Source organism: Pholis gunnellus (assembly GCF_910591455.1).
Source record: "Pholis gunnellus genome assembly, chromosome: 9".
Classification (NCBI taxonomy): Eukaryota; Metazoa; Chordata; class Actinopteri; order Perciformes; family Pholidae; genus Pholis; species Pholis gunnellus.
Window position 1 is genome coordinate 17,753,592 of NC_136535.1, and position 23,079 is coordinate 17,776,670.

General features: G+C 41.7%; 1 protein-coding gene across 2 annotated transcripts in view; it reads right to left on the bottom strand.

Annotated features, from left to right (window-relative positions):
• dync2h1 (dynein cytoplasmic 2 heavy chain 1) overlaps positions 1–23,079 on the bottom strand; it is a gene marked incomplete at its 5' end in the record, with an annotated part of 94,775 nt that overhangs the window by 11,922 nt on the left and 59,774 nt on the right. For both annotated transcript variants that reach the window (XM_079165911.1, XM_079165912.1), the window contains 9 exons: positions 125–241; positions 4,037–4,141; positions 4,992–5,218; positions 5,456–5,531; positions 9,992–10,077; positions 10,584–10,653; positions 12,935–13,045; positions 16,220–16,345; positions 17,470–17,630. In XM_079165911.1, coding sequence (XP_079022037.1) covers positions 125–241; positions 4,037–4,141; positions 4,992–5,218; positions 5,456–5,531; positions 9,992–10,077; positions 10,584–10,653; positions 12,935–13,045; positions 16,220–16,345; positions 17,470–17,630 — 1,079 coding nt within the window. The remainder of the gene's footprint in view (positions 1–124; positions 242–4,036; positions 4,142–4,991; positions 5,219–5,455; positions 5,532–9,991; positions 10,078–10,583; positions 10,654–12,934; positions 13,046–16,219; positions 16,346–17,469; positions 17,631–23,079) is intronic.

The following is a 23,079-nucleotide window of genomic DNA, read 5'->3' on the forward strand; positions in this document are numbered from 1 at the left end:
TTTGGTTTGCAGAATAAATACAACAGAGGGTTTGATTCTGGCTGAAGACTCAGTAGTGTGAGTTCTTAGTTTAGGGAAAAGAATGAGACATAAAAGATAAAAGATGAACTGGAAAATAACTGACCTGGTTGAGTTTCTTCCACAAGTAAAGGACGGGTGAAAGTCCATTCGACCAGAGCTCCCTGTCGAACTTTGAACCTGTTGCTACTGAGCGGCTCAGGACGCGCAGTTGGTAAATAACCTGTAAGTCAATGAAATATAAACACAAAAAATGAATCAATTTAGCAGAAGTTGCACAGAGGTACCTGGTTCCTGAAGGTTCTGTGGAAAAACAAGACAAATGTAAATAAAATAAATATCCACTTTTGCTAATTTAACCCAAAAGCAATGTATGATTAAAAAGAAAATCACTGTTAGTTCTTAAAATACTGTAATAAAATGTCATTGACACCTCTGGTGGCTACACTGTCAGCACTGTTTCAGATCCCGGAATGTCGCAAGAGAAAAAAGGCTGAACCCTAAACATATCCTCTAACAGCTTCTTACACACCTAATCAAGCATGCTTAGCTTCTGGCTTTGAGTATTGGAGAGTGCTTTTATCATGACATGGTGTGTGTGTGTGTGTGTGTGTGTGTGTGTGTGTGTGTGTGTGTGTGTGTGTGTGTGTGTGCTGAACAGTGTGAGTTTCTATACATGTGTGTGGCGAGGAAGGCAAAGTGTCTGATAAATGGCTTTCATTTGGTCCAGGAGAACTCTTTACTAACACCTGCTTTATCTTATTTGCTCAGGAGGGAAAGTGTGTGTGCGTGTGCGTGCGTGCGTGCGTGTGTGTGTATTTGTGTGCGTGTGTGTGTGTATGTGCAAGCATGTCTGTTTGAAAGGGGGAGGCAGCTGAGGATGGAGATTTGAAATATATTGGGGTTCAAATGTATAAGGATTTAAATATATTAAGATTATTCCTATCTCCAGCAATTACTACCTGGCAGCAACTGCATTTACCGTCATAACAAACTGGGAAGAAAAAGTTCCGAGACAACGTCTATGTGCAAGAGAGTTCAGTTTGAATCGCAGTCCATTTAGTTCAGGCTTTCACTTTCAATGTGATCCAGGATTTTTAATCAGTGGACTATTTATCATGGTCTCAGACGAGATGGCGTTCAATGAAGACATCTAATGAGCAGTAAAAAAACACAAGCACGGATTCTATTATACCCAAATATATAATGCTGCCATCACTGAGCATCTCAAAACACAACTCAAAATACTCCCTTATCATTTGCATTGCACATGAAAACAAACAATGCGCACATAGATCATACATCTGTCTTGTCTGTCAACCCAATGCAATCCTCTATAGACCCTTCTGACCCACGTCATTAAAACTGAGCTTATGCATTTATCCGTTCAGTTGTGTGTGTGGTTAAGTGCCCAACCCACAGACAGTGACAAGGGTCTTTGGGGAGAGGAGTGGGCATAAAGGAAGGGGGGGAGAGAGAGAGAGAGAGAGAGAGAGAGAGAGAGAGAGAGAGAGCGAGAGAGAGAATGAATGAACGTGACAGTGATAAATAACAGCAGGAGTGGAGGAGATAGGTGGAGACCCAGACGCAGTAACCCACACACAACTGGCCAGTTGTGTGTGGGTTACTGAGTACACCGACAATGTGAATGGACTTAAATGCATTAACACACACACACGGGGACTGTTAACACAAACTGTAATGGTTCTGCAGGGTTTAAGTGTGTTTGAGGAGTATTACGCACAGAAAGACACGTACAAGCCCCAAAAACACGAAAAGCATCTCATTCTGTCAATTCTACCACTCAATTTGTTGTACGTGTGAGAGTGTTGCGTTGATTTAGATCAGAATATGCAGTGGCCATCAACCTCTACACACATACACACACACACAAACACACACACGCACACACACACACACACACACACACACACTCACAAATAAATAAATGAATATTCAAGACCACATGAGCATAAATATTACAGACCATCTGCAACCACACATGTTATCATTGGAAACATTGTTTGCACATAAACTAGAGCGCAAACAGACAGAAAGCCAAAAACCAACCCAGAGCATGTGAACACGTGACAGCGACCGAGTTACAGAGCTGTTAAGTTCTGTGACTATAGAGCTTGTTGTGAGCTCAAAAATGCAGTTTAAAAAAATTTTCATTTATTTTATATCAGCCGTAGACATTTTTGGCGACCCAGTCTGCATGTCAAGCGGATCCAAGGTTGAAAATCTTGGACCCGCATACGTCTAACCTCCCCCAGTATACTCCAAAGTCATCCTCTTTTTTCCCTTTTTGAAGACTGTTGAACATTAAGCTATTTGTTAACGTTACATTATTGCTACAACGCAATGACCACAGAATGGCAACATAACCTTGAGAACAATAAAAGCAGATGTGATATTCACTGTGATGGATTACCCATCTTAACGCAGTTTCATGCCTCAGCAAAGTGAATTTGATTTCAGAGTGAAATAAATAGAGCCGGATGGCTGCCTGGTAAAATCCTTTAACCTTGGATTGAAGTCTTGAACCTGAAATAAACTGCTTTCGTGTCTCCACCATGGAGGCGGTTCCCGCTGACAATGACTGGGGTTGTGGTTTTTTTTTTGAAGAGTAAACACACATATGTATCAACTCACACAATCAAACACATCGAGACGAATCCAGAGAAAACAAACAGAAATAACTGCAGTGTCATAGAATGCAACTGCACAGGTTTCACCTACAATCTGGCAGCTAGAGTAAACTCCTATTTAATCTGACCACAACATTCCTGTACAAATAGTGCAGTGAAAGTGAAGAAGTGATAAACTAAGACTTCATTTTGAAAGGAACTACTTGACCTGACTCACCGACAGGAGCTTTGTTTTAAGCTGCAGGAGCTTGAAAACACCAATAGCTGAACTGACGAGATCCACAAGCTTTCAAAGTGAATACCTTCATTAAGACGGCTGGGGTTTTTTTTCATGCTTTTGTGCAGTTAGCTGGCCTGCAACACTGTATGTTAAGAATAAGCTGTAGTATTATAACATAAGAAAATTGCAATAGGTTAAAAGGTATAAAACATTTGATTTGATATAAACCATACTGAACAATTCAAATGTGCTCTGAATGGTTCTGATACCTCATTTTGCTGATCAGCACAGAACATTCCCCAAACACACAGTGAATATGATGCGGACGGACACATGAGAGAAAACGTGCAAATAGGGTGGGACAATATAGGATTTTATCTAGAAGCGCAATAAAAAACAGTAAGTTGATCGAGTGTGGTGAATTTACATTATCGGGATAATCGTTAATATCCTAAAGATATCTGTCTGGCTCTCTATCGTGGTAGAGAAGAGAAAAATAGAGCCTGATTTAAAAAAACACAGGGATTACCACGTACAAAGAACACTCACTCTTGCTATTTCATTTATTTTGTCTTTATTTATGCAGGGGGGAGTTATGATTTGTGATTATTTAACATTGGTTTTCTCAAATAAGATGTCTCATCTGAGACACATTAAAATTAGTTTCTTAACAGAATGTAAGGTAACATGATTCCAGTATGTTTTAGTTCCATTTTAAGAGTTTTAAGCATATTTTGATGATTATTTGGAATAGTATTGTGATTATTGTCCCCACGCACAAATAGACTGAGATGAATGATGAATGATCAGTGTGAATGCACCTGCATGTCTGAAGTGGTTTTTGACAGAATGGAAGGGTGGGAGTGTGTGTCTGTGTGTGTACTGGCATGCACGTAAATGCATGTGGTTCTGTGAGCATGAACAGTGCATGTGCATATATGCACTAATGAACGTGCTGCTGTGTGCTCCTGCTACAGCATATATTTGAATCTGCCTGTTAGTTTGTGTGAGTGTATGTTAATAAATGTGTGGGTGCGGGTGCCTTTGAGTTTGTATCACTGAGTATTAGAGGAAGAGATGGAGGTTGTGGTGGTCGTGTGTGTACGTGTTTGTGGGAATAAGCGGGTGGCTGTGTGTGTGTGTGCACCTGGGAACTGATGATTCTCTGGGAGGATCTCTCTATGTTGGCAGGCAGACCAAAGAATGCAGGTCTGTCATCCTCTGGGAGGTTCTCTATTACGCTGCGGTAGTCCTGGGAAAACACACACAGAAATGTATCCATATGTCCATATAAAGAGAGCGACAATGTGAGCATGCTCCCTTATTTTCGCAATGGCTTTATAACACAAGACAACATTTTGCATTTCCGAGCAACACATGGTCATAAACTGAAAAAGCAAAAACTTGTAGCGTGCTTGTTAGATTGCTATGTGGGAGTATAGGATTCTGCTATCTAGCCCATCATTAAGTGTGTTGTTTGTGTGGTTTATTGCAGATTTTCTAATGATATCCATTTGGTACAAAACGTACTTTTAAATACTAAAATTGAACTCCCACTTATTTCTGACTGTTACATTGATTTAAACAGTTTAAAGTACTAGACTTCCATATTGATTTATTTTGCTTCACAAACGGCCTCTCAATTGCTTCTCAAATGACATCTCAAACTGTTTTGGGCGTGTGTGCTCCCTTATTCTTTGTGTACACAAAAGCTGCATTCACGGAATGCAAAGCAATAGAATAACAAATCAATTGTGTAAACTTGAGGCCAACATATTTGGATTTATTTGTAGTGGCATAACATGGACTTGTGAAACTTCAACACTGACCAAACCAAAAATACTAAATCTAGTCAGTGAAAAGCTTGGGTGCATTAATTCAGTACCCTTTCTTTGAATTGTTTTGGCTTCTCTGCCAGTGCACCTGGGACCAGCAGCTTAAGCTTAACAACATAGATGTGCTCCTCTTTTTCTCTGTAGCAAGAATTCATTTCTTGAATATCTTTAGGAGCCACACATACAGCTTCTATGCCTGAAACTGCATTCAAATGTGTGCTTGCCAACTGTATGTGTTACGCCAACTGTGTCATCCTGACAACCTACCAGTATGGAGCAAGAGTTTGGGAGGCTGATCTGTGGGGGAAAGAAGCGCGTTCCACTTCTGCTCTTTCTCTGACCAGCTGAGAGGGAAGACGAGAGGAGACGAGCAGAGAAGAACTGCTCCAAGTAGGAGCGTAAGATGCGGAGGTCAGAGGGGTTGTCGATCCGTCCGCCATAAATTGCACTCTCCAACAGCCCATGGACAAACTCCCACTGCAAAGATTTACCATCTTGGAAGACACCAAGACACACAGGCACAAAGAAAGCTATAAATGTGTAATGAGTGCACACAGAACAAAAGAACACCAACAATTCACTATTGTGCTCGACAGACAGGGAGATACGATGAAAGGCTCACATGTGTACACACTGCATAGAGATGCAAATGCAAACCATATGTGCTGCAGAGCAAATCAACAGAGCAGAGATCTCCACTGCATTGTGATGTTTGTAGCCAGCCCTCCTACCTTCAAAAAGCCTGTCGATGATCTCGAAGCCAGCACGGAGGTCGGACATGGAAAACTCATAGAACTTAGTCCAACCCTGGATAAAGCACAGAGGAGGGGGAATAAGTACAGATATAATTACAATATATTGATTTTACTACCGGTACAATAGGGTGACTGTGGCTCAGTGGTGGAGCAGCGTCGTCACGCAATCAGAGGACCGGCGGTTCGATCCCCGGCTCTGCTAGTCCATGTCGACAGCACAAGTTGCTACGGTTCCTACGGTGTGTGAGTACTACATGCTGTTGTATGAATGTTATTTAGAGTCCTGATGGGCAGGTGGCACCTTGCACGGTTAGCCCCTGCCCATCAGTGTATGAATGGTTGAATGATGAAATGCAGTGTTAAAGCGCTTTGAGTGCTCGGAAGACGAGAAAAGCGCTTTACAAAAGCAGTCCATTTACAATAGCCAGAACACATCAAGTACTAATGGATTACTTTCAGAATTTGTCAACTAAACAGTAACAGATGGCGTTCAAAATCTCACATCACATACAGTGTTTGAGGATTGATGTATCATCCCTCACAGCCCTTCTTAATATTTAAGCAAACGTGGGCAACTGCAGTTTTAATTACATGGCAGCTATATTTTTCTACCCCTGAGATTGAATATACAAGCCCAAGAAAGTAAAGACAGCTGATTGCAAAGTACTAGAGAGTGTGTTGTAAGTTGATATATCTTTCAATATAATGTCATTTGTGGCCCTCAGGATAACGATCCACTCTGTGTGTTAGCGATACAAAATCACTTTAACACATCCAAATACATCTACTTGCCTCTGTAATGATCAGCTCAAATTTACCTGAATTGATACTTTTCAGAAACCCTGTATTTTGTAATACAGCCCTGATATAAACTGCCTTAGTAATACAATGAAGCGAAAATAAGCAGTAGCGGTTGAATGATGCAACACTGCGTCTTGGAGCACAGGGAGTCAGGACATTAGCACTGAGGCTTCACAGGGGGGGGACAGACAACACTTACTGTACACATGAACAAAAGAGCACACACACACACACACACACACACACATCATTGACCATCACAGAAGAAAAAAAAAAAAATCACAGAAGTGTTAAAAGATAATTGAGTGTGAGGGCAGTCTCCATTAGCGAGTGTGTCTTTGTTGCATTTCACCGCTATTCAATCAGCAGTTGTAATCTGCCCACTGATGCTGTAGGTGGATGAGGTGAGGGGTGGAGGAATCTGTGTAGGCATGTTCAGTAATTCTTTCAATGAATAAGTGGGTGTTATTTGTTCAGTCATTTTGTGCTTGTGCGTGTATTCACAGATAGTGGGGCATGTTTCTACTTCATTTGATAAATGTGGTTATAAATGTATGAGCGAGATTTCAGATGGTGCTCATGCATGTTTGCATTTCTTGTACCGTACATAGTATTGGCTACTCATTCAGTGAAACGATTCAATGTATGGGTCTTATAATGGTGACTGTGTATGTGTATTTGCACGTCTTTATTGATTGTGTGTGTGTGTGTGTGTGTGTGTGTGCCTTCAATTACTTTATTACTTTGGTGAACATGCAACTAGGTAGTTCACAATAAGTGCTCACAGACATAATTGGTAAATCTTCTTGTTCTCCTACGGCCATCAAACAAAACCCTGGATCTTTCTAAACACACACACACACACACACACACACACACACACACACACACACACACACACACACACACACACACACACACACACACACACACACACACACACACACACACACACACACACACACACACACACACACACAAACACACACACACACACACACACACACACACACACAGTAAATGTTCTATTTTATTAAGGCTGTACATGACCTTACATGTGAAAGCCTGTCTCTCTGCTTCCATCTCTGCTCTTTTCTCTTCCCTCCCTCTCTATTTCTATCCCTCTGTCTTGTCAAAATAAGTGGTTTCTGCACAGACATGTTAAAAGGATGAAAATGGGGGGGGAGAATACGTAAATGCGAGAGGGAGGGAGGACAGCAGATAAAGCCAGGGGAGAGATAGTAATGGTCGAGCGGACAAAACGAGCTGTGACTGTCTCAGTAATTAGGCGTCCATGTTCTTGGATGAGGAACACAACATCACCAGCTCAAATGAAAATCACTCGCCAGAGATTCAGCGATTGAGGGAGAAAATCAGAGAGACAGGGGGACGGTAGGCGGGGAGGGAGGCCAGTAACAACTAAATGTGGAAAAACAAGTAAGCAGGGTAAAGTGAAATAATACAAGGAAAGAGGAAAGTAGAGACATATCCCCAAGAAACGTACAAGACAAAGGGATATTGCATGCTAGTTATGTACGCTTACATTCTCCTATAGGGCAATCAATATTTTTTGCCTTCCCAAACCACTCCACAATGAGGCGGCTGGTCTAAAGGAGAGTATTGGGACCAAACTTGGGGGGATAAGACAGACAAAGAAAGAGGAGAAACAAGTGTGCAAACTTTGTGGCAGTTTAATTACGAAAACACGTTCTCTGCCACAGTCCTCCCTAGTGTTTTGGTTTACCGGGACTGTGTTGATTGTGTGTTGGTTAGCAGACAAAAAGAGAGATACCTTCCTGCGGTAACTGCAGAGATGTTGTATCATTCGATTAGACGGGCCACTCTGAGGCATCGCTGCAATACACGCTGAGACAAATGAGTCCCAGTGCCTCTTGAGACTTCCACACATCCACATGCTGTAAACTGTAAAAGCAACCGTTTAATGTGACAACTGGGAACATGACACAGCAAACTGCGGCAAGTGTCCAGTAATTACAAGTGCAAGCACATCTTATTTCGCCTGTGTTAAAATGTCTGAGTGTTTCATTAGTTTGGACTCGCGCTCCTCAATCACAAGCAAACCAGCTAATAAGCAAAAGCCACGGACTCAAGAAGCTTTATTGAGTGGACTTAGTTTAACTTTATTGTGTTCCTTCCTGAGTTATTGTGCATAGCGATTGCAGGCTTATGCTCTAAACCAACTAGTGCGTACTGTACATGTGTCGTCTGACCGTGTTGGAAAGCCAAAAGTGTTTACGGCCCTTCTGGACAGCTCCGGTCCAGGCAGGGAGAAAAATCCTGCTGTCATTGAGAGTGGGCTATTCATGATAATGGTTTAATTATGAAGATAGCAGCGCACACACTTCACACACAGCCCTTTATGAAATTCATTCATCGGGTTACACTCTGATGTACACATGAAAAGTGAAAGAAATAATAGAGAGCATGAGAGAGAAGTTCAAACAGAGCTTACTTTCTTACCTACGCACAGTTTCGTCCCACTAGTCTAATACTGTAAGTCTATTGTTTAGCATCATTTCCCTCAATGTTTTTGATTTGTTATCTATTTTGTACCGATTCATCTCCGCCTCGGGTTTCAACTGAGAAAACAAATAGTCTCTATAGGGATGTGGTTCTTCACACCCTCTATCTTGTCATGTAGAGATGGTTTATCCTCAGAGCTGTAGTTCAAATGAGGAAACACTGTGTTCAATCTCGAACATTTTGAGTTGATTCTGGCACAGTTAAAACAGACCATTTGGATTTATTCTGCTGTGAGACTGTTAAAGCTGATATGCACATCAGTTTAAAAAAACAAAACAGAGTAACTATTACCATAACGCAGTGGGTCAATTCGATCTTTTTCAGTTGACTCCTTTTTAAAATCCCTCAACAGTGTGTGACTTGCTAGGACTTGTATTGCCCACGCTTCCGCTGTCCTGACTTGACAGTGCAAACCCTTTAGTCTAATTGCAGAGTGTGCGTGTTGAACAGCAGGGAACTATAAAGACTATTCACAGTTGCACACACACACACGCACACATTCATAGCCTCGCATACATAGCATACACAAACAAACACTATACTGTGGGCTCAGCACAATAAGGACAAAGATAAGTGACCTCTGGGGTAAGTTTTTACCTTTGGGTGTCTATGCATAGACGATGACTTTTATGTAACTTCCTCCCTGTTTGTATCAATCTGTATTTTTTGTACTTGTCTTGAACTGGCCAGGAAATAAATAAATCATACATTTGTATAATGTGTTGTGTATAGATGTGTGCTGTGAATAACCACTGTGGAAATAAGGTCACATGCTGTATGTGGGGGTGTGCGTGTAACTACACCTTTGGGCTTTACAAGTAAAAACTACCAAATAGCTTGTAATTCCAAGTGGCATTAAAGCACATTATATTGCTGTAAGTATCAATGTTCGGGAGCGTATCTAGATGCGACAGCGGCTAATGCAAGTAGCATTCATTAAAAGAGCTTTAATCCAATGGCAGGAGTATTTAAGAAAAGGTGTCGGTTCGTTTTGTTTGTTTATGCGAATTGTCTACGTCCTGAATCCAGGACTATTGGAACATTTAAACATGTGTTATATTTTGACTATTTTAAATGGCATTGTACTGCTACAGTCATTTGAGTTTATTATCCTGTGATGAAGTATGACCACTCAGGTCTACATTGGGGTATTTGTGTTTTTTTTACCTGTGGTATGTAGTTGCGCCTCTCTTGGCAGACAGCATGGAACCAAGCCAGACAGAACAGAGACTGGGCTCTGGCCAGGATGCCTCCTGGACACAAACAATCAACAGCATGTCATAACCAAAATAACTATATAACTGATTATCAGTATCTGTGTGTTATTAACCTTGAGGGCATGGTATCTCTTGTTATTCATCAAACGAAATACAACAGAAAGGACTGAGATGAGATTCAAGTGTGCTGTGTTCAGCTGTCGATGGCTTGTTGTTGATTGTTGCTGTTCATTTTCTGTCCCTGAACCTGAAAGCTCGCTGGGATTTTCACAGTAGGCGTAGCCTGAGGTACTAATTATGCACTGATTGTTAACTATTCCTCTACTGTAATTTAAAACAAGGCACAAATTATTGAAGCTCAGTGTCAACTCATTCGCTGCATTTGGTTGTTAGCTTAAATGTAGGATGTACACAAAGCAGAGACATCTCCACAAATTCACATGATAACATTATTCAAAAAGTCAGCATCGCTGCTTAGAATAAGAGAAAATTTGAGGCAACTGACATCAGAAAATGATTCACGGTGAAAGAGAAGAGCCAACCTTTACTGATCTGCTCAGGAGTCCACGACTCGTATGTTCTCAGGAGATTTTTCTTCAACCCAGGAGGAGCCTGGAGATGGCAAAGGAAAGGATAGACAGAGGTTAATAAGGATAGGAGGAGAAAGGGTTTGATTAAGATGGACTGTCCAGGAACAGTCACATGTTTATGCAAGTTCAGATAACAAGGTCTAAACAAAGTGTCGTCATACAAGCACAGAAACATGGGATCCAGTTAATAAACAAGTTATAGTAACATGTGAGCTTGTATTATTGTGAGACTATTTGTCTGAATTGTAAGACCTGGGTAACAACTGATCCGACATGACCGAGAGTGTGACTCATCAAATATGTGTGGATGGCTAGACTAACGTGTGTCATGTTGTTTCCTTTTATCGTCTGGTTAGTGTTCTAACCAGCAAAGATTTGACATTTTACAAAAACTACTAGATTGGTCAGACAACATGGAGACACTGGTCAAGCAAGGGCAGAGAATTGATATCATATTAAGAGGGCTGAAGACTTCTTCTGTTTAACCTTCTGTTAAAGTATTTTGTAGCCCAACATCAGTGTCTCTAGGAACTACGACAAGAGACTATGAACAAACATAGTGTGAGACACATGTATTGCCACCTATGTTCCTGTTATACTGTACTTAAGTTGCCGTATTCTCTCCATGAGTCAGCGCAAACTGTGTCTCTGAACAGCTCTCTGTACATTTGATTCCTCTGGCAACACTATGCTCTGTGTAGAATTGAAACAATGAGCATACATTGACATCATTTCACACATTATCAGCTCTGCTGAACATTTGGTACTTCCATCTGGAGGTTTTGATAACACAGTCGGTAAGGCATATGTACTAAATTACTAAATTGTACCAAAATTGGCAAAATCGCTACATGTGTTACTAACTTTAGCAGATGAAGCGTGTGTGCAAGATGTCTACTTGTTTTGCATTGTACTTCCTCAGTCTGAATTTAACTTCAGTAACAGTTTCCCATGTGCATCACTGAAGCTTCATCTTACACTTTTATTCACCCTTAATAAGAAAGTAACATGTTAGCTCTACTTTTAGATACCAGCAATTCAATTTCACTTTTTGTCACTTTCTATTCTCACATGAAGCTACTGCATCCTGGTCCTGTGTGTTTTCATTGGAAATACATTTTTAGCATTTATTATTTGCTCTATGAGAAGTTAAAGCCGTTGGTTGACACTGTCTATTGCGAGGCACTATTGCATATTTACTTTGTGAAGCTTCAACACTAAACTCCAAAGGGGAGTAGAGTGCGGGGTAAAGTATCTGGAGTTGGGTGATGGAGCTTGTCACGGTGATTAGTGGGTTGTAGATAAGCGGGTCATGCATGCAGTGTCACACGCTGTAAATTCACATGTACAGTATATAAAAACTTTACGACAACTGGATTTATCTCACGTGAATCAAATGAAAAGGCCATTGACCAATAGTGCAGATCAGCTCCGAAGCGTCCAACAACAATCCCACTGGCATCAACGTATCTATGTATATCGGCTCTCATGCAAACTGTTTATCTTTGGTTTGACATATTAGCTCCGACACTCGTCCTGAACTAGTCCAGAAATAATATATTACAGTCTCTGGGGCATGTTTTCAGAATGTATGTTCATACATATGAAAGTATGTCAATATGTTTTTCCATGAAAGAGCACGAGTGTGTCTGAGAGAGAGAGAAAAAAAAAGAAAAACAGACAGACGGACAGAAAGACTGAGCATGCAGCATGCTTGGCTGCCTAAGCAGCTAACCCCTTGTGCATGACTCTCATCAGAAGCCCACTGAGCACTTAAACACGCATGGCTTACACATAAGCTGCAGGCTCCTTCTCCTTACAAATGCACTGTATATGTGGCTGCATTGCGTCGGAAGTCATTATATAGGCAGTGGCTCAGAGATAAAAGCGGGTCTTCTCTCAATAGCTCCCAAAGGCTGCGCCTACGCTGTTCGAGTTGCTGTGCATGCTTAATTAAGCCTGATGGGCAGGTGGCACCTTGCATGCTATGGATGTATGAATGGGTGTGAAGGGGTGAATAACATGTAGCGTTAAAGTGGTCGAAGACTAGAAATGCGCTATATCCATATTTAGGGTAGAGGGACATACGCATTGCCATGACTTCACATGACATATCAAACAAACATATACACATCCTACATATGTGAATTTGCTACAACCTAGAAACATGCACCGCTGGGGCAACGAGGGTGCATGTTCGTGTGTAAAGTTCAGTCAGATCGACGTCACCCAACAACTAAACTATCATCGTGAGCTACTGTACGTGTGTGGTGGTGAATGTGTGTGTGTGTGTGTCTGAGGACCTCGTAAGTGATCTTGAGGCTGGACTGCAGCAATATGGGAGGAAACCTGGGGTGAACTTCAGCCGTCAGCCACAGACGGAAGCCGGCTTTGGGACGTAGCACATTTAACTCCTGCGGAGGAAGGACAGCACACACATTAGAAACGTGGTACACATCGCCACAGGGGAATAACATGAGACCAGAATAGTTGTGGAGTAGTATCTGGCTGTAGATACAACTCTTAGCTAAGGGTTTTCTATCCCCTTACACACACACATATACTGTATTTCGAAAGATACAATTTAAATAAATAAATAAATTCATAAATTGGAACAATTAGTGAAGACTTGAGCTTTTGATTGCACACATTGTCCAGACGCTGCATCATGCATCACTGCATCATCCATTTTCTAAGCTGATTATGTTGCCGGGGGGCTGGAGTCTATCCCAGTATATGAATAAAGTCAAAGCCAGCTGGATTGAATTCAAACACACGACCTTCTTGATGTGGGTTAAAAGTGCTAACGGCAAAGTTCACACAAGAGTAGATTAATAACTTTATACTGCACCTTTTCATATCCATAACTTTGGAATAATCAACTGAAGATTATACCAAAAAACTTTTTTCCTTCCCTTACATTCATATGTTTAGCTTTGTAAAGATATGTGGATATATATTCACTCAACCTGTATTTATACAGTGTGGTCCAATGAGCGCTGTCACCACGACAAAACATTTCACCTCACTTCTATCTATTTGTTTCTCTCTCCTCCATCTATGTCTCTTCATCTCAATTTCCAGCTTTATTTTCCTTTACACTCCTTCCCCCTCATAGTTTTCTCAAAGACTTGTGGTTAAAAATAGCATGCTGGCACCTCAGGGTCTTGTGTCATCTGATTGGGTACTCACACGAAAGCATGCACACACACACACACACACAACACCCACACACTGAATTGTAATCAATGTGTTTCTGCGTCATTTGGAACCAAATTAGTTCTTTTGGAAGCACACATGGTCACAGAACACAGGGACTCTCTTGAAGAAAACTCCAAGCTGTCTCTCATTGAGTATGTATATATGTGTTTGTATGTGTGTGTGTGTGTGTGTGTGTCTGCGGAAAGTTGCATCTACACACTAGAGATAATAATTAAAAGATACAGTAACTCCTGATACAATCCTACTAGGATGATTTGATGAACGCTATTAATTATATCCCAATAGATGGGATTATGAAGCAAATACATCTGTAATTATTTGAATTTTAAGCTGACTGGCAGAAAGAGACACATTTAGAGTCATGGATAGTCTGATGGAGGGGGTGATGTGAAAAATGAGAGACAGAAAACAGTGCAAGTGGAAGAATATGAGTAGACAGGGATGACAGGACATCTGCACTGCCAACTTCAATTATGAACACTGACCGCTCTCCTTCGCCGTCTCTCCTCCCTGCCTCCCTCTCCTCCCTCCCTCTCCTCTCTCTAACTGACCAACTGGTTTAGTGAAGAAGGAGAGGACGGGAGAGACAGATGGCAAAAGTTGGAAAATGTTGTAACTACATTGAGAGATACAGTAATACTGAGCAGATGGACACAACTACAGAAACAGAGGCAGATACTAAAACAAAGCCTTCTCTTGGTAGAATCTCCACCTGCCGGCTGAGGCTCAGTCCATCTTTCCCTACTTCCCTCCTTCTACATCCACTGTGTCTTCTCTCTCTCTCTCTTTCCTATGCTCCCTGCCTCTCTCGTTCCCCTTGTTGAGTCGGTTTTTCATTTCAAGCTCGACTGCTGAGACGACCCAACTTCATCGGTGGCTGGGCAAAGAGCGAGACGATGAAACAATGAGAGACAGAGGGACGGACAGAAAGAGAGCTAAACAATATGAGAGGGGGAAAAGAGGAATGTTAGGAAAAACTGATAGAAGAGGTGGAAACAAATTGAGAAAAACAGAGAAAAAATACAAAATAACATACTAGTCAGAGAGAAAGGGAAGGTGAGTGGAACGGAGAGGGACAAAAGTAGAAGAGGAGAGCTTTAATAAGCTTTGGTTTAAGTCACATCGAGAGCACCGACAACTCTGGACTGGAAGGATCTCAGGCTAACCCTGGAGCACACTCATGCACTCACACACACACACACACAGGTGAGGGCACACACACACGGACACAGGCCAATCACTGTGCCTCCAAGTGAGATGTGACCTGCTACAGTGACACAGCACTAAACAGAACCCCAGGAAAAGCACACAGATGCAAATAAACACGGCGCAAGTGACACATGTTAACCCACTAACTGTAATGTGACACATAAGCACATATACACAATGATAAAAAAACAAAAGACTAGCAACAAGGGCACTATGGATGACACACACACAGACAGACAGATGTGTGCCGTAAAGCAAGCACGGTACAAACACATGGAAACAACACAACCACAATAACAAACAACAGAGACTAATATGGGCCGACAGGTAGAAAGCAAATTGTGTATGTGCAGGCAAAGGACAGAAGGTAATTTTAGATATGGAAATCTGGGCAGCCACCAGAATGTGTCCTTGTGTGTGTGTGTGTGTGCGTGCGTGTGTGTAGCAGTGTTGTAATAGTATAGATAAACACTGACAAGCTGGATGAAAAAAGGAATAACATACAACCCCTCCCCCCTCCACTGTCCCAACCTGACCCCAAACCCAAAACTGATTATGTGAAAAAGTGTTTCTCTCATTTCAGTGGACATCTTTCACGAATGTATTTTCAGGAAATCTTATAATGGATTTATCCTATTAGTGTTTGACTTATTATAGTCCCCTTGCTGGCTCATTGCATCATGTATTTGAACCGCATGGTAAACATAGTTTGTTTATCTCTTTTGATTCGCCTTTCCCCAACCACGGCCCCTGATGCACACCTGCCTTTGAACAAATGGGGCTGCAGTTTAATATCATTTTACAGTAAATGATGACACAATGCATCTTACAGTAATGCAATCCTTCTGTCCAAACATACAGAATCTCAGTGGGGTAACCGGGTTCATTTGATCACTCTCGCCCTGAATTGATAAATAGGGGTCCTTGTCAGGTCCTATTATTCAATAATTAGAGATAGCAGAATATTATACACATCCCCTCTCAGCCAAAAAGCACAAACTGCAGAAAAAACAATCTCACCCTCACACACACACACACACACACACACACACACACACACACACACACACACACACAGATGGATGTTAACGCATGTCCGTAAGGCCTTACCACACACAAAGACCGTACACACACACACACACACACAGAGTACCTACTTTTTCCAGGAGCGGTAGCCATGTAGTGACGAGGTGAAGGTTTTTCAGGCAAAGCCAGTCTCCATTGTGGGAACATTCTCTGAGTGTAGCTAAGGCCACATCCGCCTGTCCCTGACCCATGGAGATCTGGACACACAGAGTGGGGGCGGTAGGTGGAGAGAGGCAGTGGGGTGGAACATTTTATTCTTCAATGGCATTTCTCAGAAGTAAGTGGACAGATAATCTGATCTCATATTTGAATCCATCTTTCTCCTCAGCAGGAGAAACATTGAAATACTGTAAGAGGGATTCCCAATCGGATTTTTATCAATGGAGTTCCAACATAGAGGCTAGTAACTTGTAGCTAATCGGATTTATATGTAACTGATTTTACTTAGAATAATGTTATATGCAGCACCAATACCAGTGGAAATAGCGTGTATGGCTTTAGTGCCCCATATATGGGTTCGCTTGAACACACAGTTGGTGGTAGTTACAGTGGAAATGGTAAAAATATGTATTTTCTGTTAACTGTCTAAATATTCTTGGATAAAACACATTTTATATGATTAAATCATTTTGAGCCTTAAGAGTGTGAGCTGATTGTGGGAGGAGTCGCCTACTTAAAAAGAAAAACGTACATCAACATAGAGACCAAAATAGAATATATTATATAAGTTGTAAATAACAATTATTCAATTTGCACTTTACTGATAATTCTTTGGCAAGAGGTCTTTTCAAAGCCATTTAAAAATACAACTCAAACTGTAATGAAGGAACATGTCACGCTAAGCATATGACTCATGGATGTGTTGGAGTTTTTTTAAGACAGTGGGGGAGGGGGGCGGTGTTATATGGCACAGTGGCTCCTGTGTATAACGCTTGGACTACACAGACACTACTCGTTAGTCAAATAAATACATTTCTTTGTGGGTTTTGATCTCTTCAGTGGATTCCTTGATCATTACAAAAAAGATACATGACACCAGCATTGTTCTTGAATAGCTGTATTAACCACAAGGAGCCGTTTTCTCAGGCGTCTTGCTGTCTTGAAATATATTACAATGGATGAACTCCACTGGCAGAACATTAGCAAGAGTTACGCCTCAAAACTGTGTTTCAATACGACATTCAACAACTTGTACGACTCCCATTTTTAGAATTCATCAGATTTACAATCGACTATCTGATCTTGGTATCTCTGTCGAAAACATTTCATAGCATTTGTTAAATTGCTATTACTTTCCCCATTTCATCTTGTTAGTCTTTACCTCATAAAAGTTGTCCCTGCCCATAGTTTCGGCTGCTAGTTCTGCAAGCTCCTGGGACGGGTCTGCCCCTGGAGAGATGATGATCAACACCGGCTCCAATTCCAGTGTCTCAGCGTAGAGACGGCGCAGGTTCAGAGGAGGGGGAGAAAGCTCCTTCATACCTGCAGAGGAAGGGGAGACGGAAAACGAATGAAAGGGTGAGAACGACAGATCTGTGAGAGAGTGTTTCGACGTTGCGTTTAACGTTGATATGTTACTCAAACTCAAAGTGACCGGATATACTGCACAGAGACGGTACACCAGGAGGGGACAGACAAAACGCCAAAAAAAAAAAGAGCAGGAAACAAGAAGTGGCCGTAAATGACAGTACGTAGCAGCGAAAGGGCATTAAGTGAGGGTAGATTGCAAAGACGGAGACACAAGCGTGGCAGATAAAGGAAGCAGAATGATAGAGGGAGGGCATGAACGGGGAGGGGTAGACAGTGCCTAAAGGGGAATGATGGGGAAGGGAGGTTGGGGGAAAAAAGTAGAAGAAGAGGTAGAGAGCAGAAGGGAGGCGTTGATGAAGAAAGAGTGAGAGGGCACAAGAGGAAGAGATGGAGGGAGCGAGAGATTAGGCGCGTGATGTGCTGTGCATACTGAGTGCTAGGTATGCAGCAGTATTCACCACACATATAGCAGAAGAATACCTAGTCAGCCCCCTGGCGTCGAGAAGCCAGGCTCTTTGTGTATGCGCCTGAGTGCATGTGTGTGTCTCTGCATGTGTGTGTGTGTGTTTCCTCGCTGAGCATTAGGCTCTAATCCTGCTGTAATGTAATGAATGATATACCAGATATGGGTTAATAGTGACACACAAGCAGCGATACAGGCTCACACAGTGTGAGTGGCTTTGTTGGAAATTCCACTGTGATGTTATTCACACATGTATCAGCAGATATCTCTTTCAGACAAACACACACACGCGTGCACACACACACACACACACACACACACACACACACACACACACACACACACGCACTGTGCTTATTTTGGTTGAGACAAAAAACTCTTTTGGTGTCTGCTGCCAAATGAAATCTGCTGCACTAGAAGTACACGTATACGTGCACGCGCACAAGGTCTTGGTTGAGAACATCTCAGAGCGACCTTTTGCTGCATCACCATGGTAACACGAAGAAAAACAGTCATCTGACCACATGGCTCGAGCGGTCCGACTACAAAAAAAAAGGTTGCATTTCCAGAACATGCGCGTGCGTGCACGAATACATACACGTCTACCTTTGACATGGGCAGGTAATCAGTATTCCTGCTGCAGACCAGCATCCTCTTGTCTGTGAATAGCAAAGTTCACCTTGGCTTTTATGACCCACAATCAGGGCAACGAGGAGCCAACGAAAAGAGGATGCTGTATAGGCTCCCTATGGTTGAACACTGATTAGTGGAGGAAGCACTGAATGGCTAAGAATGAATGAGCACTTGACATTATAGAAAGTGCCCGGAAACATCTGCATATTGATTGTTAAAACGTCTTCTTAGCTGGTTGATTGATGTGAAAAAAAAAACGAAAAGACAGATGCTTTTTATGTATATGGGAAAGAGGGTTTTGTATTTTTGAAAAGTAGAGAGAGCATGCCAGCGAAAGAGTGTGTGTCTGTGTGTGTGTTCACCCAGGCATGCCTGTGTGCGTGAGCAGTGCCCAGGCCTGGACTGGAGGGATTGAGTCAGATTAGCTGTAAAAGGATTACAGACCATGCCTCATTAGCATACTGATTTGCTGCCAAAAACACATACACATACACACAAAATCTTCATGTCTCCTGTTCTTTTTTTATCTGTATGTCTCTCTCTCGTTCTCTCATTCTCTCATTCAGACACACACTCTCCCCCACGTCATGCACATTCACACATCACACCTTCAATCAATGGGTTCACTTGGCGTTCAAGGCGTGTGAGGGCTATCTCTTCATCGAGACGGTGTACGGGACGGTTTTATTTGTGTGATGTATTAGAACTGCCCACAGACCAATGAGAAGAGACAAAAAAAGTGACACGTGTGCTTTCGGGGAATTAGCTCAAATAGAAAAACAGAATAGTAGAGCTAAGATAGGTGAGCTTTTCCAGTGTCATCCTAAATGGTTATTCTTTTACTTTTCCAATATTGGACAAAAGCTCTCGTGGCCTCGTTGGTGCAGTAGGCAGCTTGTCAGTCTCGTGGTCTGAAAGTTGTGAGTTTGAGTCTATGGAGAAATTTACTGCACAGTCAATGTGGTGCAAATATAATACTCACCTTCAAAGATGGACACCCACAAACACGGATATACAGATAGGCACCCACAGAGGCTGGAGTGTGCCCCTCAATGAGCCAGGGTTATTATTAGAACTCGTGGAGCAGCTGCACAACAGCTGACACTTCGTTTCAGTCAATAGAGCTTTTTGCTATCAGTAGGAAGCAAGGCAGTCAGAGTATTCTGGCTCATCAAAGTTCTCTCTCTCTCTCTCTCTCTCTCTCTCTCTCTCTCTCTCTCTCTCTCTCTCTCTCTCTCTCTCCTCTCTCTCTCTCTCTCTCTCTCTCTCTCTCTCTCTCTCTCTCTCTCTCTCTCTCTCTCTCTCTCTCTCTCTCTCTCTCTCTCTCTCTCTCTCTCTCTCTCTCTCTCTCTCTCTCTCTCTCTCCCCGTCTACATCTTCTCCCTTCCATCCTTTTTGTCACCTCATCTTTTCTACTGGGGCTCCTTTGAATGTCATATTGAAACCACCTGTGAAACAATGCTAGAGTGGATTTAGTTTAGAGAAAACAAGTTAAGGTGTAGTTGTCTTGTCGTGGCTGTAGTGCTGGGTCACGACACAAAGCATCTAGGGTTGATTATAGCCTTTGTGTGAGTATTTCAGTTTGCAGATACACTGTTGCAATTAAGTATACAGACTGGATTGTTATTAATTTAGGCTTTTACTACGATTTAAAGGTCTTTCATGGCCTCCCTGCCACCCGTAAGTCAAGCTCACTCTTGGTTGTGACAGCCAATCACCTTTCCGTCTGTTACCACACATCTACAAAAGAATTGTCCGCTGCAGCCAATCAGCGCTCGTATCGCGACCAAGAATTGACCAATTGTCTTCTTACCGGCATTGCGAAAGGAAGTCAATCCTTTGTAGCTATTGTCAATACAAATGATTTGAGATTTATCGATATTTGAATGAATGACCCGCTAACGACCAGCTAACGTCTTTAGCTAACGTCTCTAGCTAACGTCTCGAGCTCACGTTACCTTCCCTATCACTGTACACCATTACGTTACAGCCTGCTTTTTAATATCGATTTTGAGACTTCCTAAGTTCAGCCTAACGTTACTAATGTCAAGTCAATTTAACGGTAACACATCTGACAAACTAACCTGCCTGCTGATGACTAACGTTAAGCGAATGTCACCTGCATTCTGTCATTAGGCTGCAGGCTGTCTAGCTATATTAGCTTTTGCACAGTTTGCATTTGTATGTATATATATATCTTCCATTTGTATTTGATATTTTCCACAGTAATCTGTATATTCTAGTGAGAGCTATAACTGTATTCTTGGAAAGAAGTCAAACGTGGGCGTTTGGCTCTGCCAGGATTGTCCCTCGTCACCCATTCTGTTTGTTATTTTAATAGGAAGGATCAGGAGGTGCAGCTGGGGGGAGGAGACTGTCCCATTTGAGGACCTCAGAATTGTTTCTCTGCTCTTTGCAGATGATGCAAAACTTTTGGCTTTATCAGACCATTAGCTTCAGCATGCACTGGGGCGTTTTGCCGTCGAGTGTGAAGCGGTCGAGATGTCAACAACTCCAAGTGTGAGGCCAGTCATGGCGGATTTGGTGCAACGTAAGCAATAATTCAGGGGATGCATCGGACCATTGTGGTGAAGAGGGATCTGAGCAGCAAGGAGAAGCTTTCCATTAACCAGTCAATCTAAGTTCCAACACTCGACTACGTTCGTGACATTCAGGTAGTGACAGAAAGAAATAGACTCAATTTGTTTTCTCCGTAGGGTGACTGGGCTCATTCTTATAGATAGACTCGGATTAGTCTTTGTGTGAGTAATTTGGTGTGCAGATACGCTGTTACAATTGAGTATCCAGACTGGATTGTTTTTCTTTGAGTTTTTTTCTAGGACTGCCTGAGTTGCCGTGGCCTTGTCGGTGCAGTAGACAGAGTGTCAGTGTCATAATCTAAAGGATGTGAGTTCTAGCCTCAGATTGGACGGGTGATTTAAAGTAGAGTGCATGTACACCTGCATTAGAATACAAATATACAAATAAATCACAATGTTTAAACCTAATTAGGCAGCGTGTCAGTATCATAATATGAAGGTTATGAGTTTGAGTCTTACCTGTGGCTGGCGTTTTATTAAAATGAATCACATGTAGATCAACAGAGTGAATCATTTTGTGAAAAAGTCAACTACAGACACATCCTGAAGATTCTCCATAGAAAAGTATCAATGGAACCAATACTGGGTCCCTATAACAGCACCAATGGTGATTTCACTGGGATGTGGCTATATTGTTTGATATAAGAGCTATTACCTAAATATTTAAGAAAAGCTTATTTGGTTGTAGCCTTCAAAAAAAGACTCAATATCACTGGGCCACTGTTACCTGATGACATCATACATTCATACGGTTTTACTTTACTGTCAAAAGCAATTGGGAGAGCAAAATGTAAATTCTATTTGGCGGTGTGTTTTCTCATTTAAATAAGTAATGTTTGGCCTTGAGTTATTGTTTATTTCTAATGAATATTCATATGACAAAGATGCTGACATCCAAAGCACATCATTTCCCCAAGGTTAACACACCCAGTAAGGCTTTTTAAAATGCATGTGTGTGTTTGGTAGAGTGCATGACCAGAGAATAACATCTTCAAAATACAACATTGTATTAACTTAAACTGAAACCTTAAGTTATATTATAAATGTTGTGTTATGTAAGCTGTTACAAAGGTCGATATTAACCATTTTAATAGTGTGACCAATTCATATTTCCAATGAGATGATCAGGGAGGCAGACTTAGACCTAACATTTGGACAACACAGAATTTGCTTTGAGTCAGCAGGGGTCTTGTGTTGTACATTTTTTGAACATGATTTTATTTTGTAAATTTCCAAATATAATGTTATTTATATTTTTGAACATGCAAGCTTAATTGTCTGGAAAATTACTTTAGGCATTAGTGAATAACTGGATTGTAAGCAGCTCAAAAACTGCTACACACACACACACACACTGACATTGATGGACAGATGAATGTACATGCTCTTGTTCAGACAACAAAACAATACTATGTAGCTAATAAAAGCTGAACCTATAAACCTAAAACCATCAGAAGTCAATTTGTGTGTTTTGTCACACAGCACGCGCAACTAAAAATGAGTTTCATACACATACATTAACACCTGCATATCACTTTCACCTGACAGCAATTAGCAGCGTCCCAGAGAGTGCAGGCAGAAGCAGACACACAAAACGCCATTAGGATTATCTGGACTCAATGAATGGGTTCATTAGGCACAATAAACTAACTCTCTAGCAACATTATTACTGTGTGTGTACGTGTGTGTGTGTGTGTTCGTGTCA